Source organism: Solanum lycopersicum, chromosome 3 (assembly GCF_036512215.1).
Source record: "Solanum lycopersicum chromosome 3, SLM_r2.1".
Lineage (NCBI taxonomy): Eukaryota > Viridiplantae > Streptophyta > Magnoliopsida > Solanales > Solanaceae > Solanum > Solanum lycopersicum.
In genome coordinates this window covers 64159286-64177186 of record NC_090802.1, presented here as the reverse complement: position 1 = coordinate 64177186, position 17901 = coordinate 64159286, and the positions used below count along the sequence as shown (strand labels likewise).

Here is a 17901-nt window from a genome sequence, read left to right as displayed (position 1 = left end):
ATGAATCAATCGGGATATATTTATAGTCGAGTAAACGGGCTAAAAGAGATATTGTGGGCTTGCGGGTTTAAAATCACAGGGCCCAATGCTTGAACCTCGATAGACCTGAAATGGGCAATATAGCCACTTTTTATACCGTTATTTAGGGGAATTAGGTAATATGCACAATAGAGTTTTTGTGACATTGTATAAATTTTAACCTCGTTAAATTTGCTGTTTCGTTTGAACTTAAAGCAAAACTTATAACGTATTGTTAGGATTTTTTAATTTGGTATTATTGAAAAAGACTTGCCTTAACAGTTGATATAGAACATTTTTCCAATAGATAAAATGAACGAGGTTAAGGACAAGATGTTAAATATGTTAGAAGAAGAAGAAGTTAAAGAGACGTAATAAATTTTTAATTTAGCTGTGATCAAAATCATTAAAGAGTCGTTCAATTTTAAAAAATTCACTTAGTGATTCTGGATATTGTAGGCATATAAAAGTTAAGGTGTTTTAAGAGGGTAATTTGTAGGATGTGTAGGCTAAAGCGATCGAGACAATAAAGATTCCACTCGAATTGTAGAAGAGTGTCATTTTCAAGACGACAATGATGTTCAAAAGATGGAAGACAGAGTACAACAATTTTATTGCACAAGAACAAGGGTGACAATTACAATTGCAACAACTATAGAACTAGGTATCGAAATGTTAAGTCACAAAGGTTTGGGTGAAGATGATAGAGATGAGGGTGAAGAGTTCGTGGTTATTTCCGAGAATCAATTCAAATTCATGTTGGAACACTCAACTACAAATAAAGAGAACTTAACATGATGTTCATTGATCTGAAAACAGCGTATAACAATGTCCAACAAAATATTTTATGAAGATGTTTAGAGGCTAGAAGTATACATATGACACATAGATCAAGGACATGTATGATAAAACCATGATTCAGATATTCAAAACACTTCCAAGTGTTGATGAGATTGGACCAGGGATCATCCTTAGCCCTTTTTCTTTCTTCGATATTGGATGAATTGACAGTGCCAATAAGGGTGTTAAAAATGAACCAAACATGAATAATCCTGTCGATTTGACACAATAAATTCAAGGTGGTTAACATGGTGTATGACTTTGCTATACTATTCTATCAAATTGATTTTTGGTATAAAATAATATAATAATTGATGTATATTAAATATATATTATATAATATCATTTTTTTTGCAAACCAAATGTTGATTTTTTCTCCACAATAAAACCCAAAAAAAATCTGAGCCACCACTTAACAGTTAACACACGGACTCCTCCTCTTGAACCATACCCTCCAAACATACCGTTAAAACGAAAGGCTCATCTTTAACAACCCCTCTTTTCGCACAGTTCGAGTAACTCTCCACAGCGACTTACATTTTTCATCGCTCTTCTCTTTCCCATAAACCCTAATTTCTCAAGAATTGGGAAGAAAATATGCAAGCAACATCTGTTGTATTCAATACCAAGCCGGTTCTAGCTCCAATTCATGTCAAGAGTCGATACAGCGAACCGTCGTCTTCCTTGGTAGCATCTCAATCCAATTGGGTTCACCGGAAGAAGAGTGTTAAGTTGCGTCCTCGGAGGCATCCTCAGAATCGAGCTTATTTCATCCAGCATAAGGTATGATAGTCTTCTTGATCTTTTCCGGGTTTTCTTCCTCTCATTTGACTAGTTTTATTGTTCTTTCCCGGGTTTTCTTGATTTAATTGACTAATTTTCTTGTTCTTTTTCGGGTTTTATTTGTTCTCAATTGAATTTTGTTGCTTCAACGTGTCAAGAATCAGCAATAGTTGGTTTCTTTGTATAGGTAAATTGCCCCTGTGGTTAACTCAATTGGCATTGTTTGAAGAGCAAGTTCTAGCCCTGCCCAAGCAAACCACTGGCATAACCACATATATCCTAGGGTTTAATCCCTTTGAGTGTTTTGTATATTTCCATTGAAGCAAACTAAGTCTCGTGTTTAAGTGGAAAAGGTTAGAGGGGCAGACCCATTTAAGTGTTGAAGGATATTCGCCGAGAAGATGGGTCCAAATGGATTTCTAATCATCAAATAGAAAAGAAGTAAATGGATTTCTAATCATTAAATAGAAAAGAAGTAATGGTCAAGAATCTGCAATAGCTGTTTACCTTCATAATTATATCGTTTGGTTATGTGCACTCATTGGAGTTTTGAGGTCTAAAACTTGATTCAATGTGTACTTTTTTCTTCTTATAACAGTATGTTAGCACCTCGACTATTCCACTACCATGTGCTACTTCCATTGTCGAAGTACCAAGTACTTCTACTTACTAAGACTTAGGTAGATAAGAAGAAATCACCTAGTTCTTTTTGTTTTGGTCTCTGCTGATATTTGAACGTGAGATGTCATGGTTTTCCTGGTAGATCTTTGGACATTGGCTACTACACCACAACCTTAGACATATTAGTCATTTCCTACCTTGACTTCAATTAATTGTTATTGAATTGTCTGGATTCATTACGAGGTTGATAGTTCTGATTTCCCTTTACAGTGTGTGTATAGTGATCTCCAAAATTTTGTGATACTTAACTTTTCAAAATAACAAAAAAGTGTTTTGTTGGATATAACATTTACTATGTCATATTTCACAGCTGGAGAATATTATGATTGCCCAATTCTTTATGAGGCATCACAAGTTCACGCCTCTTTTAAAAACCTATTTTTCCCTATCAGAAAGAGAAAAGATAAAAAATGTAGCAGCCAGAGATATATGTGCTAGGATAAGGCTTTTGAAACCATTTTGGTGTCTTCATAGTCTTGCAGTAGTTTGGTCCACTTATTCTGCCTGTTCAACTTACTCTGTGATAACTCATAAGGGGTTACTATATGATGAAAATGTACATGATGGTTTCGGACTTGAAGACAAGCCAAATGAATGTATATTTGTCTTTTTAATGGTTTCTGGTTTAATTTTGTCTATTTTCTTTCTTTTCTTGATTGAAGAATGCATCCTTCCAGGGGCGTAGCTACCCTTTGGCTAGGGTGTCCAATTGGACACCCTTCGTCAGAAAATTGCATTGTATCTATAAGAAAAACAATAATTTAAATAGTTAAGTAACACATTTTGGACACCCTTGAAAAAACAATAAAAATTTTCTAGGTTAGTGATTTTACTCGTTCAACTCTTACTAAGTTCTTTGCAACTTGCAGTTTGCGGGTTCGATTCCCGTTATTTGACTTTGATTTTTTTCTTTTCATTAAAAATTTAAATAAAATTTAAAAGAATTGTCTAATTTAAAGTTAATAAGAAAATCCTATTTATTTATTCCATTAAGCTACTAAAAGTGAAAATACTTTATATAAATTCTCTTTTAATATAACTCGTTTGATCCTATTATTTATTTTTCATTTCTCGTTGTTAGTCATCAGAGTTTTGTGAATGTTGAAGCATAAAAGTAATTTCACTCTAAATTGAAATATCTCTCTTTTTCTTTATTTGTTCACTTCCTATCAATAAACGTGACACTAAAGCTGAATATTACGTAGTTTGATTTTAAAATTTTTTGGTACATTTTATTAATTAAAAAAATTAATCATTAATGTCATGTAGTTTGATTTGCAAAATTTAAGTACCCATTCTTTAAATATTTTTACAAGCTATGAGATTTTTGGACACCTTTCCTAAAATTTCTGGCTACGGCAGCACTGCATCCTTCTGTCAATGACACTATCATTGTTAATCTTTTACCTTTTTGTTAAGTTGCAGAATGTTCAGGGAAGATGTCTTCATCAGAATGTGGAACAATTAAACAGAGCCAATATATTATATCGGAGGCAACCTGTTTCGTGCTTTCTCTATCCTCGAACCAGACAAACTCTTCCCAAACGACCAAAAAATGGGGTCTTTCTTGACAAGTCTAGCTTTCATCTGTCAAAGCAGCTTCGTGCCAACATCTCTGTAAGAATTATCTTTCAGCAGTATTCACGGTGGCCTTTAAGTTGTTATATGATGGTTTAAACTCTCGATAAATCTGCTATTGTGTTTATTGATGATTAAATGCTCAATCAAATATTTTTACGGTTTATTAAATAAGGACATGCTTTAATTAGATAAAATGCCTGTTGAGCTTGTCTCATTGACCTGGCTTTTTAGCATTGACATTATTGGTTGGAATTTGAAATGGTTTACAGTGAAGAAGTTGAATTGTGCAAGGACCATGTATATAGTTTCTTAATGGTAAATCCCTATCTCCAAAAATGTTCCCAATTCCTCTTGTCTCGATGATGACGGCAAACAGGGAACACACTCAGTTGATGCAGCACTGTCTAAATCAATGAAGGGTTGATCTGTAAATGTCCTTGTGAAGAATGATCGAAGTATTATGCTATCTCTGGTTAAAATTTTTTTGGTGCTCCTATAAGGATGTTGCATGCCAAGATTTTTGGGCTTGTTAATCTAGATATGTTATATGTATATTGCGGTACTATTTTGTTATTTCTTTACTTCTTATAACTAGTTTAAGAACTAAAAGGCGCAGTTTTGATTAGCTTTGTATTTTAAATTCAAATTGTTCAACTATATTTTCTTAAATTTTAATTGTTCGGCTATACTTGCCTAGTTTTGGTTTGCCATAGAATATCATTTCCAAGCCAAAAATTTGCAGGTCCCACGGGCGACTGTTGGCCCAGATGAACCTCATGCAGCAAGTACAACATGGACAGAAGGCGTCTTGGAGAAACAAGGATTTGATATGCTTGATCCTGAAGTAGAGAGAGCAGAGTTTGAACAATTTTTGAGTTCTGAATTTCCATCTCACCCGAAATTGTACCGAGGGCAGCTCAAAAATGGACTTCGCTACCTCATTCTACCTAATAAAGTTCCTCCAAATAGGTATGTTCCTTTTAATTTTTGAAAGGATCGATATACTTTGATTATATTATAACGATTCCAAAAATCTCGTGTTCCGCCCTTGTGAATAAATGTTGTTTATGGATGTTACTTCTCTTTGAATTTGGGAGAAACTCATAGTCAAATATTATCTTCTTCAACTCCACTTTTTTGATAAATTAAGGTATTTTATAACAGCACACCAAGTTAGCGTTAAAATCTATAATGCAGTCTGTGTGGCCTTTTATTACAATATTTCCTTTAATCTTACCTAACCTTATCTACCCTCATCTTTCAAATTATCCTGACTGTACAATCACACTGCATTCGTTCTTACACCATAAGAATATATGAAATAGGGGTGTTCTTTAAAATACATCCGCTGATTAATTTGAAACTGCCACTGGAAGGTAATGTGAGAGATGCTGATCAAAACTGTCAAGAAAACGAATTGACCAAACAAAATTAAAATATTGTACAACCCTAGACAAGAGAGATTGCACCTCTGACTTCCAACCTTAAGGCCGTGGGTTATAGTCACCATGGAAGCAAATTATCATACAGAAAAAACCAAATGTTGTATGACCCTGGACTATCCTTTAAGGGATTAAAATTGGTTGCTGGCCCCCCTCTTCCTCTTTGATAAGTAAATTTGATTGTTGTCATGCTATAAAAGCAATCATGTGATTGTGATTCTTCATCTCTTTTTATCCATGTTTAAATACAGATTTGAAGCACACATGGAAGTTCATGTGGGATCAATCGATGAGGAAGATGATGAGCAAGGAATTGCTCACATGATTGAACATGTTGCTTTTCTTGGAAGTAAGAAACGCGAGAAACTTTTGGGAACCGGGGCACGATCAAATGCTTACACAGATTTTCATCATACTGTGTTCCACATCCATTCACCCACTAGCACAAAGGTTTGCCAAGTTTTCATGTCATCGTGCCTTTGAAATTTGTTGCTTTTAGTTAGTTTGCGTCACATGCATTTTGGTTGATCAAAATTTCTCCCTCCAGGGCTCAGAAGGCGATTGTCTTCCAGTGGTCCTAGATGCTCTGAATGAGGTATTAGTAGTTATTATTTTTCATTTGCATCTTTGATTGCAGCAATCTCGCTTTTCCTAGAATCTTGGTTAATTGTTTTAAGCTTCTTTTTTTTCAAAAAAAATGTAGATCGCTTTCCATCCTAAGTTTCTCGCTTCGCGAGTTGAGAAAGAAAGACGTGCAATACTGTCAGAGCTACAAATGATGAATACTATAGAATACCGTGTCGATTGCCAGGTGATTAGCAAGATGATCATAATCATCTTTTTGTTTGCTTTTATGTAGTGCATTAGTTTGAAGTCCTCATACTAATAAAAAACGATTATCTTCTCATGCTTTGTTCATCTCAGTTGTTACAACACTTGCATTCTGAGAACAAGCTGAGCAAAAGATTCCCAATCGGGCTGGAAGAGCAGATCAAGAAATGGGATGCTGATAAAATCAGAAAATTTCATGAACGTTGGTACTTTCCAGCAAATTCCACCTTATACATTGTGGGAGATATAGATAATATTCCACAGACCATTTACCATATTGAAGTACGTTTCTTTGCACACAGAAATTTTTGTGTCATTTTGTAGAAATTTCCTGCAACTGTATCCAGTGCTTACAGAGGAATCTCTGCAGGATGTTTTTGGGCAAACGGAAATGGATAATGAGTCTAATTCAGCACCAAGTCCAAGTGCTTTTGGTGCAATGGCTAGTTTTTTAGTTCCCAAGCTGACAGTTGGACTCTCAAGCAATTCCACGCATGACAGGTCATCTGTTTCCTTGGATCAGTCCAAAGCATTGCGGAGGGAGAGGCATGCAGTGCGGCCTCCAGTTCAGCATAATTGGTCTCTTCCTGGGCACAACGATGATGCTAAAACACCACAGATATTTCAGCATGAGTTACTACAGAATTTCTCAATTAATATGTTTTGCAAGGTATGACTGGACCTAGTGTTGAACTCTTATTGCATAATTTCCTATTTTGATTTTTTCAGTGTCATTGTTATATTTCTTTTTCTTTGTAACTATTACTTAGTAGAGTGTACAAATTCTTCTCCATTTATGGTGGAGTCTTTTCTTTCTTAAAGAGAATCTAGAATTTCATTTATTCAGCAATATTATAAAGAACAATTGCTTTAGGAAAATCAGACTGCTAGTCTTATGTGTGGAAATTGTTGTTTCTTTTTCCCCTGGTGTAACTTCAACCTGTAAAGCTCTGCAGGTGTTTTTTATTGTGATTTTACGTACCATCAGACAGTCTAATGCCCTGTCCTGTTTATCTTTGAAGTATTTTGCAGTGAGGGGATGGGTTAGGGTCAGTGCCAGCTGTAGAAATAAGTTTTTTGGTTTTTGAGTTTGAATTTTGCTGTTATTGTCTATAAGATCATAGTAATGTTACCTTCTCACCTTGGGGTGAATACACCAGCCATTTGCACAATGTCCATTCTCCTCTTCGACAATCGGAAAGAAGAGATCTCACTCTGAAATGACCATGTGAAACTGATGTTGTTCGATCCTTATCAGATAGTTATTAGATCCTTATCAGATAGTTATTATCAAATTATGCAATTTGCATTTCATTTATGGTGGTGCCTGTGGGTTTATATAATGTTCGTTCTTCCTAGCATTTCTTTTTTCAATTTCCTATATGAGTTTCCTTCTTGTATCTGCATTCTCTGATTTGCTTTTTCTCTTATTGTTATTCTTTCCTAGATTCCTGTGAACAAGGTCCGGACATATGGTAATTTGAGGAATGTGCTAATGAAGAGGATATTTCTTTCTGCTTTGCATTTCCGTATCAACACTCGGTACAAGGTGCATCTATGTAACTTTTGTCTACCTCTTTTTGTCATTTTATATTTTCTATTACCTTCTTACACTTTACCATATGATGTTGAAAATAGGCTTTCAATCACGCCTCAAATGTTTATCAGCCTATGTACTTATTTTTTATGATTCTTAGTTTCCTGAATGGGACTATTTGTTTGATGAAAGGTATTTTTATTCCCGAGAAGGCATATGTTTACTATACTAGAGTTGCAAGGATGACTTTCCTATAAGCAAACTGAGAATTCTGCTAGTTAATTTTCTTTCGAGGGGGTGGGTGGTGGGGGAAGAGGTGATTCTTCTGTATAGTGTAACAGTTGAAATTCAAATTTTGCAATTTTATTGTTTGCTAATTTTTGAATTACTTTTCAGAGTTCAAATCCTCCATTCACCTCAGTTGAACTGGATCATAGTGACTCTGGAAGGGAAGGGTGTACTGTGACCACTCTCACGGTGACTGCGGAACCTAAAAATTGGCAGAATGCAATTAAAGTTGCTGTGCAGGAGGTTTGTTCTGCTATTTGCTTCAGTACAGAAGTTACTTTCAGTTTTTTTCTTTTGATAATTTGTTTGTTATCCTCCTTGTCGCCATTGTACTCTTCTTGATTATGATGTTTGTTTTTGTTGGAGATATAAGCAAGTAAACAAAAGTATGTTCCCTCTAAAGCTTAAGTTTTCAAATGAAATGGTTACACACTTCAAAATGGTATATTTGCTTAGCAGAGATCCTGGGTATCACTGCTACCCATTAGTATTAATTTTTTTTTTATTTATATTTGCTTGACTCATGAAATAGAATTAAGCCCGCACATAAGAGTGTGTTAGAGTCTTGAAGATATAATCAAGTAAACAAAAAGTTATTCTTTCTAACAACTTAAGCTTTTGAGATGAGATGGTTGCACACTTCAACATATCTTTCGCTTGCAACTTTTTCTGTATTTTTATTCAAAAAATGGATCAAGGCTGTACTTTGCGATTTTTTGATGTCTCTTTTCTTTTCATTTGTTCTGATGGGGATATTCATTTTACTTTATGCTGATCATATAGGCTCTTCTCATCTTCCCACCTATCGTTTTTCTTCAACTTTGATAATGTTTTCCTATATATGGTAAAGGTCCGAAGGCTGAAAGAATTCGGAGTCACAAAGGGTGAGTTAGCTCGTTATACAGATGCCTTGCTAAAAGATAGTGAACAGTTAGCTGCTATGATCGACAATGTTTCATCAGTGGATAATCTGGATTTTGTCATGGAGAGTGATGCACTTGGCCATACTGTTATGGATCAAAGTCAAGGGCATGAAAGCTTGCTTGCTGTTGCTGGAACTATCACGTTGGAGGAGGTGATCTTCTAATTAGTGCTTTTACACTTGCAGTTGACTTTTATTCTCCACATTGTGTTTTTAGATTATCTTGGAAATTCTATTTCAGTCCAACTTGTTGCATTCAATCACTGTTATTTGATGTTTATATGATGAATAAGCGTTAATTATTGTTACTTACTGAACCTGCATATATTTTCTCCTTTGGTGCATACATGATATGATCTCTTAATCCCTAACCAGTATGCTACTCAGTCCATTGTGCCAACCATATTTTATACTTATTGAGCTTTCAAAACCGTTGCTTCTTGGTGCTTGAAGTTCTTAACGATATGTTCTATGACCTAACTGCATTTCAGGTAAACGCCACTGGTGCTGAAGTGTTGGAATATATTTCTGATTTTGGAAAACCATCAGCACCCCTTCCTGCAGCAATTGTTGCATGTGTTCCGACAAAGGTGCATGTTGAAGAAGGAGGAGAACATGAATTCAGAATATCTCCAGAGGAGATAACAACTGCTATCAAATCTGGTCTGAAGGAACCAATTGAGCCAGAGCCGGAGGTTGATTTTTTAAGTTCTCTCATCTTTTAACTGCCTTTTCAGCTCTTATTTTGTTTATGGAGCAATGGGCTCTCTTAGCTGATTGTTCAGGGTGCAAACTGCTGCAGTTTACTGTAAATGTATTCTCTTAACAAAGTCTAATTAGTATGGATTTTTGTTTTCTTTTTCCGATCTGAAACCTCTCTACCTCTGCGAGGTAGGGGTAAGGTGTTCGTACACTCTACCCTCCCCAGACCCAACCTGTGGACTGTGGGATTACACGGGGTATTTTGTTGATGAATTTTATTTTCTTTTTCTGACCTAAAGCATCTCTACCTCCATGAGGTAGGGGTAAGGTCTGTTTACCCTCCATAGAGATCACCTGGGGGATTACACTGGGTATGTTATTGTTGACCTAAAACTCTTTTTCAAGTTGTAAAGGCAAGGTAGAGGTTTTTCAGTCAACAACTCGTAGATGATTGTTCACTGTTTTTTCTTGATGTTTTCAGCTTGAGGTGCCGACTGAATTGATCACGTCAAAACAACTTGAAGAACTGAGGTTGAAGAGGTGCCCGTCCTTTGTTCCAGTGGAGACAAATTCAAATATCACTAAATCCTTTGACAATGAAACTGGGATCGTTCAAAGACGCCTTTCAAATGGTATTCCTGTAAATTATAAGGTAGGGTCATGTACCATGTTCAAGTTATATTTAGATTCTACTGTTCGTCTTGTTATCACCTTCAAAAGTCTGAAATTTTAACATTACCCGGTGTTAGGATTATTTTGATTCATCTAATCGGGTTCATAAGCTCATTTTTTTGGTGTACCCAAACGAATAAGAATTGATTTACAAGAAACATCTGAGATCTTGCAACCAAATGAAAAAGAAAATAAAAAATATGACAGTTTCCTGTTTCCTTGCTTGTTAGTTTCTCTAGTTTTTGATTTTTTAGTTGTAATTTGATAGATTACAAAAAATGAAGCCAATTGTGGGGTGATGAGACTTATTGTTGGAGGTGGACGGGCAGCTGAAAGTTCTGATGAAAAGGGATCCGTGATTGTGGGTGTTCGCACTCTGAGTGAAGGGGGCCGTGTTGGAAACTTTTCAAGAGAACAGGTAAGGATCTATTATTCTTGATGAAATTGCCCACATCTTGTCTGCTCCTTAAATAGTTTGAGAAACAGCAGATTTCTAGTGTGTCCTTTGTTTTGATCGAAGTTTATAAAAGTATGCCTTTGTTTTGATCGAAGTTTATAAAATAGAATAATGATACTGCATCAGGATGATATTAGCTCTTTTAGTTCCTCTTTGATCTGGCAAATTCTTGCTGGTTCTTTTACTATAGATCTTTTTTTTTCTAATTATAAGTTGTATCATTAGTCTTAATTGTGCACTTACTCAACTGATAGCCTAAATTAGTTAGTATTCAATAATCTAATCAAAGATGAGACTGTACACAATACTTCTACATGTCCTTGACAACTTGTGGACAAATTGGGGCTTCTCATATTATGTTCTTCGGACTTGGTGTGTTATTGAAGACAACTTCTCCTGTTCAATTGGTGTGATTTTCACTTTCTTCTAACAAGTCTAACCTTTTCTTTTTATGAAAATTTTCCATGGTCTATAGATTGTTTATTATTTGCACATATTTGCATCTGCAATGGAGGTATTGGTGGTTGCCATGCAATTAAATCTTTGCTGAATCTGCATAGATATTGTCAGGAATGACATCTGTCAACTTTTTGTTCTTTTATGATGTGTCTCCAGGTAGAGCTTTTCTGTGTGAATCACCTAATAAATTGCTCACTGGAGTCAACAGAAGAATTTATCTGCATGGAGTTCCGGTTTACTTTACGAGACAATGCAATGCGTGCTGCTTTCCAGTTACTTCATATGGTGCTTGAGGTAATTTAAACAAAGACAGCATATTTAGTAGTTCATACAATTATTATCAATACTAGATACAGTTCTGCATTTGTGCTCAATGTTGCTTATCATCCCCTCATGATTTCCCGGAAATAAAAATGGCGCCTTTTGACATTACCTAGATGAAAAATGGCAGTTCAATTTATGCTTCACCTTCGAGTATTGCCAAGGTTTTGTTGTAATTATTGGGTTATTATATTTTCTAACCTGAAGCTTTGCAATGAGATGTTCAAAGTTATGATTTGCTGGTCAAGATGTGTGTAGTCACTCTGCTAATCATCTGTACGATTTAGAATACTAACTTGCTATTGTGTTGTTAAGAAATATTCTCACTTTAAGTTAAATATGAGTGACATGCAGCATAGCGTTTGGCTGGATGATGCATTTGACCGAGCTAAACAGTTGTACATGTCATATTACCGCTCTATCCCCAAGAGTTTAGAACGCTCAACTGCCCATAAGCTCATGCTAGCTATGCTAAATGGAGATGAGCGTTTTGTTGAGCCGACTCCACATTCATTGCAAAACTTAACGCTGGAAAGTGTAAGAGCTGCTGTGATGGATCAATTTGTCAGTGACAACATGGAGGTGAGCTTTGTCTTCTTTACAAAAGTATTTCGATAACTTTTTTTGTCAATTTATTGTTCTGCTCATTTGAACATAGTACCTCCGTGTTTGTTGATTGTGTTTCCTCTTCATTTGATTGTAATTGTGCTTTGTTAGGTGAGTATGGTTGGAGACTTCTCAGAGGAAGATATTGAGTCATGTATTCTTGACTATTTGGGAACTGTCAGACCAACAAAGGGTTTTGAGAGAGCACAACAATACAGCCCAATCTTGTTTAGCACTGCTCCCTTTGGTTTGCAGCATCAACAAGTAAGAAAAGATTGTTTCTCGTCATATGTTTTTTTATGCCTTTCTTTGGATGATCATATTGGCTCTTGGTGGTGGTTTCTTGTGGTATATGTTAAAATTTCTATGTTAAAGATATCAATTCTATTGTAGGCCAATGATTTTTCATGCTTTTATAATTCCAATTCTTTCCTTCATTTTTTCTAAACTGTAGTTCGTTGGTTATTTATTACCAGGTATTTTTAAAGGATACAGATGAGAGAGCATGTGCTTATATAGCCGGCCCTGCACCAAACCGTTGGGGATATACTTTTGAGGGGAACGATCTTTTTGAGTTTGTTGGCAGTCCATCTCCAAATAACCGTGAGTGTTTTCACCATATACTTGGATTCAATGTTGCAACAAGTGTCAAAATTTTGAACTTATTCCAAAAAATTGTGACAAGTAAATGTAACCTGATAATGTCCCCATGGTTGCATAAAGATTTCTTTAATCTCGTCTGTAGCATGTCTAGAGTTGAAAAAAATGATGTTTCATAAAAGCATCATGATAGATGGTCGATATGGACATTATAACTTACTGCATTTTCTTTCTTCTGTGGATTCATAAGCACACTATAAATCTTCATTCAGTTTTGTGTGTTTGTCTCATTTAGTCTCTTGCAGTTTGTGAAAGAAATTCAAAAAATTATTAAAGCGTAATAGATGAACTCTATGATCTCGCAATTGTAGTAAGAGGATATCGTTGAACTTTTTTATATGCTTAGTAATAAAAAAAGTGTGTAGTAAAGAAATATGAGTTGAGAACACCATTGTCTGATGTGTGAAAGAAATAAGATGAAGCTCAAAGTAGTATTTGGGTTTAAAAAAATTATTGTCTATGGCAGCGAGAGGATCATTTTAAACTTTTTTCTACACACCTGACATACCAATTATGGAGCTATGGAATCAACAATATTGGAATCTAATCTTCAGGAGAGCTTTAAATGATTGGAGTTAAGAAGAGTAGCTGCGCTTCTCAATACTTTTGAAGCTTTCAAAAGGTAGAATCGTGGGGGCTGTTTCACTTACTTGGCAATGAGGGAACAAACTGAGTTTTTCAGTGAAGTGAGCGTATTTATGGCTATGTAGTTTGGGTGATCACCAAGTGATTTGGCCTGGGAAACAAATTTGGAAGGTCACATCCCCTTTCAAAGTATCATGTTTTGTCTGGCTGGTAGCTCACAAGGCTTGTTTTACTCCTGAGAATTTACAGAAGGACTGGCATTTGGTTTCCAGGTGCCTTCCCTGTAATGACGCACAAGAAAATAATAGTCACTTGTAGAGTGATGACTGATCAACTGTGGCAGTTGTTTTTGACATTGGGGAAGGTGAAATGGGTAATACCAAGAAACGCTCTTAACCTGTTGAGGTGCTAGAATATTCAGCAGGGAGTAAAGCAAAATGGTGGAAAGTCATGCCTGTTTCTATCTGGTGGACAGTGGGGAGAGAAAGAAAATCAGGTGTTTTTAGGGCAAGCAAAAACTCTATACGGGAGATCAAGCCTGATTGTATTTTGTCATTGCATTTCTGGTGTAAAGATTTTTCAGTAGAGGAGTCTTAGTACACTAGAGTTGGAATCTTTGTAACTATATATATATTACTCATTGAATCTTTTGTAAATCTGGCTCCCAGCACACATGCTGATGAATTAATAACAACAACATACCCATGTAATCCCACAAGTGGGGTCGAGGGAGGGTAGAATGCACGCAGACCGCACCCTACCTCATAGAGATAGAGAGGCGTTTTCCGGTAGACCCTTAGCCTAAATATAGCCTGCCAAACAGTTTGAATTATGTATTGTTACCATTATCGTGAAAAAAAGGTGGGTAGTAAAGAAAGATGAGTCAAGAATGCCATTGTCTGAAATGTGGAAGAAAATGAAATGAAGCTCAAGGTATTATTTGGGTAGCGAATAAAAATTATTGTCTACAGAAGGTGTGATTAGCTTGTCTCCCTCCACTCTGAAGTGCTTATTTTCTCAAATAATGTGAAACCATTTGTGGAACTAGTGAATGACTGCCTTTCCTTAACTTCTTTTGACTACACTCATTCGAAGTCCTTTGTAGTATCGATGTTCTTGCAAATCCTAGTTTACTATGCGTCTTTATAGATGAACTAGTTAATGCATGTATACAAGGTTCTGCATTGACATAATTCAGACTGGTTCTCATACTTAATCTGCAAAGCTTCCTAAGAATGACAGAGTTAACGATTAATGCCTGTATGAATGGTATAATATGTTAGTCATCAACATAATTCAAACGGGTGAATTTCTTTCCAGATGAATTGGAACAAAGTGACACAAACCTACAAGGACGAGTCCGTAATCATCCTCTATTTTTTGCCATTGCAATGGGTCTGCTAGCTGAGATCATAAACTCCAGGTAGATTATGAATTAATTTGTTTACTCATTCTTTTTTTTCCTTCTCTTGATTTTAAATTATATGAGAAGACATGCATCTCTTGGAATTCATGCTAACCCAGTGAAGAACAAAACACAGTTGAAGCAAAAGGTCTATATGGCGATACCAACTAGTTGGGACGACACGTTAATCATGTTTTATTTAAAAGTTTGTAGGTTTCTGTAGGGTAAGTTTGGGACTTCCTTTTTTCTTTTTTCTTTTTTCAGAAGCAAGTGTGAGAGTTAGAGAGCTCCGTATTTATCTTAAGAGATAATCTTTTAGGTACTTGAAGTGAACATGCGCAAATAGAGCAAATTATATATAGGGGATTCTTGTAAACGCTACTTGGGATTGAGGAATAGTTACTTGATGGTAACTGTACTTTTACTGCCACTATGGTGGTAGCGAGTTGTCAAATAAACTGAAAGCTCTATTCAGATGACACAAAAAAGTACCTGTTAGTCTGTTACATGTCGCCATTTGCAGCTAAATACATTTCTGGTTCATGAATCTTGAGGGTTGCTATAACTTGCTCCCTCAGTTGCAATGTTGTTTCTTTGGTGCTTATATTACAATATAACGATTGTGCAGGCTTTTCACAACAGTTAGGGACTCTCTTGGATTGACATATGATGTTTCATTTGAACTTAACCTCTTTGACCGGTTGAAGCTTGGATGGTATGTCATCTCAGTGACTTCAACTCCTGGAAAGGTACAATCTTTTTTCTACTTGAACTAGTCTATATAACAGTTCGAATTTGTTTTCTCAAGACTGATTGTACCGAGGTAATTGGACCGGGTTACAGGTGCACAAAGCTGTTGATGCTTGCAAGAGTGTCCTAAGAGGTTTGCATAGCAACAGGATTGTACCGAGGGAATTGGACCGGGTTAGTTTCTTTCCTTGTGTATAATTTTTAACAAAAGATCGTTCTGCTTCAGGTCTCAGCCACTATGTGAGTCATTTCCTAAGTTTTATACTAGAATTTCGAGATTATTGCATGTGATTGACCAGTTAGTAAAATGGAACTGAACTAAATTCGGACTCTTCTCTTCCAGGCTACAGGATTTTTTTAGATGTTAGTTAGACATCATATTGTCTAAACTAAATTCATGTGGTTTACACAATTCTTTTCTGTATAGGCAAGACGAACGCTGCTTATGCGACACGAAGCCGAAATTAAGTCAAATGCCTATTGGCTTGGATTGTTATCTCATTTACAAGCGCCTTCTGTACCTAGGAAGGTATTGCTTTGTTCTTAGTTTATTGTTCCCAATGTACTATTTTATCCATAACCAAAGAGACATCACATGGAAACCCAAAAGTTTTGCAGTTCTATTGTTTAGCTATGTTATTATTTGAGCTTTAACTTCTTCTATCTTTTTTTGTTTGTTATCAGGACATCTCTTGCATCAAAGATCTCACTTTGTTGTATGAATCTGCCACCATTGAAGATGTATATGTTGCCTATGAGCAATTGAAGATAGATGAGAACTCTCTGTACTCATGTATTGGTATTGCTGGGGCTCAGGCTGGAGAAGATGTTTCTGGTAAAATTATTCATATTCCTCCTTTTCTGTAGTCTCATCTCAGGTTTACTTGTGTGCTCTAGGCAACTCTTATTCTACATTTTGTCATTGACAAATTGAACTGTTTGTGCAGCCTTGTTAGAAGTGGAAGAAACTGATGAGGGCCTTCAAGGTGTTATTCCCATGGGACGTGGGTCATCTACTATGACACGTCCAACTACATGAGTCATTAGTGGAAAAATCGTTGATCAGTTAAGGTACAACTCTTGACTATTCATATCATCAAATATAGGTATTTCTATCATTCAATTTCTAGGAATTTTTTGAAGGAACCTCGTTATGAAGCTAAGCCTCTGAAAAGGAATTGATGATCTGAAACTGTGATAATTGGTAGTATATAAAAATGTAGAAGAAAAAGGTAATAATGAGGTGTTTCAGTAACATGAGATTCAAGCTCTAAATTTAGATGTTTTCACTTATTTGTTATATATGGTTTGAATCAAGAGAAAATGTTTGTTCACAGAGGTCTTAACTTTACGTTGTTTCTACTCATGCATCTCTGTTAAGACATGGAATAGGTTTGGATCTTTAATTCCTTGTACTCTCTTCTTTTAAGAGAAATGTGTATCGGATTGAGTCACACAAAACGCCTTAGATGATGTAGTACTAGTTTATGCCATGTCCATGGTTTTTTCTAGCCTTGCAGGTTTGTTCCATTAATCGTTTTACATTATCTCACAATGGTTCGCAACTTGCATTTAAACCACATTTTGCTCTTTTTCTTAGGTTGTAGGTTATCATACTCGCACATAACGTTTATGTGACAAGCTACCAGTGTATCTTACATGATTATTGACGACATGCGGCTAAGAGAAGGTTTAGTAAAGATCTTTCAAGGTCTGAAACCTGCAGAAGTCTCAAAACAATAAGCAATTGGAGCAACCTTGTATGATGGATTTCTGAAAGAACTACTCTTCAAGGCCAAGCAAAGATGATTTGCATGTACCAACCTGTTGAATGATAAAAGTCTACGCAATTTTTCTTTATTTTTTTTCCTGGTCATCACACAGATCGAGTAGCAGTATTCGGTATCACTGTTATATTTGATGTATAGATACTATAGTTGGGTTTTTTTTTTCTTCTTTTTTACCCCCTGTATTTCTTGAGTAAAGTCAGCAACTGACAGATCACAGTTCATGTATTGTGTACATATGTAATTGCAGATGAAGAAAATACTTGCATTCCATTGTAGATTTCATTTCATTGGGTACGTTCCAGGATTACTAGTCGGGAGTAAACATCAAATTAATACATTTGATCTTTCTCCACAGTCCTTTAAAGGTATGATTAAAATTGAGGTCAAAGCCCCCTAAAAATTGACACCTAAACTTCATTTTAGACACTTTTAAGTAGGATCTTATTACGTCATTTTTACACTTTTTGCTGAGTTGACGTATTATGTGTGTTACACTTACTTTGAGCGCGTGGAAAGGCATAATTTTAGGATGTATAAACTTTTTTATTTCTGTTTTCTTCCTTCTCTCTCC

General features: G+C 35.8%; 1 protein-coding gene across 2 annotated transcripts; it reads left to right on the top strand.

Annotated features, from left to right (window-relative positions):
* The first annotated feature begins 1222 nt into the window (after positions 1–1222).
* On the top strand, positions 1223–17605 carry LOC101262797 (stromal processing peptidase, chloroplastic). 2 transcript variants are annotated; one of them, XM_010320359.4, is made up of 25 exons: positions 1223–1641; positions 3748–3939; positions 4646–4872; positions 5597–5795; positions 5893–5940; positions 6049–6156; positions 6270–6458; positions 6547–6846; positions 7624–7725; positions 8110–8244; positions 8852–9076; positions 9415–9618; positions 10107–10277; positions 10566–10715; positions 11370–11507; positions 11889–12116; positions 12252–12404; positions 12617–12743; positions 14706–14808; positions 15419–15539; positions 15634–15714; positions 15968–16069; positions 16225–16375; positions 16488–16611; positions 17141–17605. In XM_010320359.4, the coding sequence occupies exons 1-24, from the start codon at positions 1456–1458 to the stop codon at positions 16577–16579; spliced, it is 3732 nt and encodes a 1243-aa protein (XP_010318661.1). In that variant the 5' UTR covers positions 1223–1455; the 3' UTR covers positions 16580–16611; positions 17141–17605. The 2 variants fall into 2 exon arrangements, with proteins under 2 accessions (XP_010318661.1, XP_004235747.1); XM_004235699.5 differs by having other exon boundaries at positions 3742–3939.
* The last annotated feature ends 296 nt before the right edge of the window (positions 17606–17901 follow it).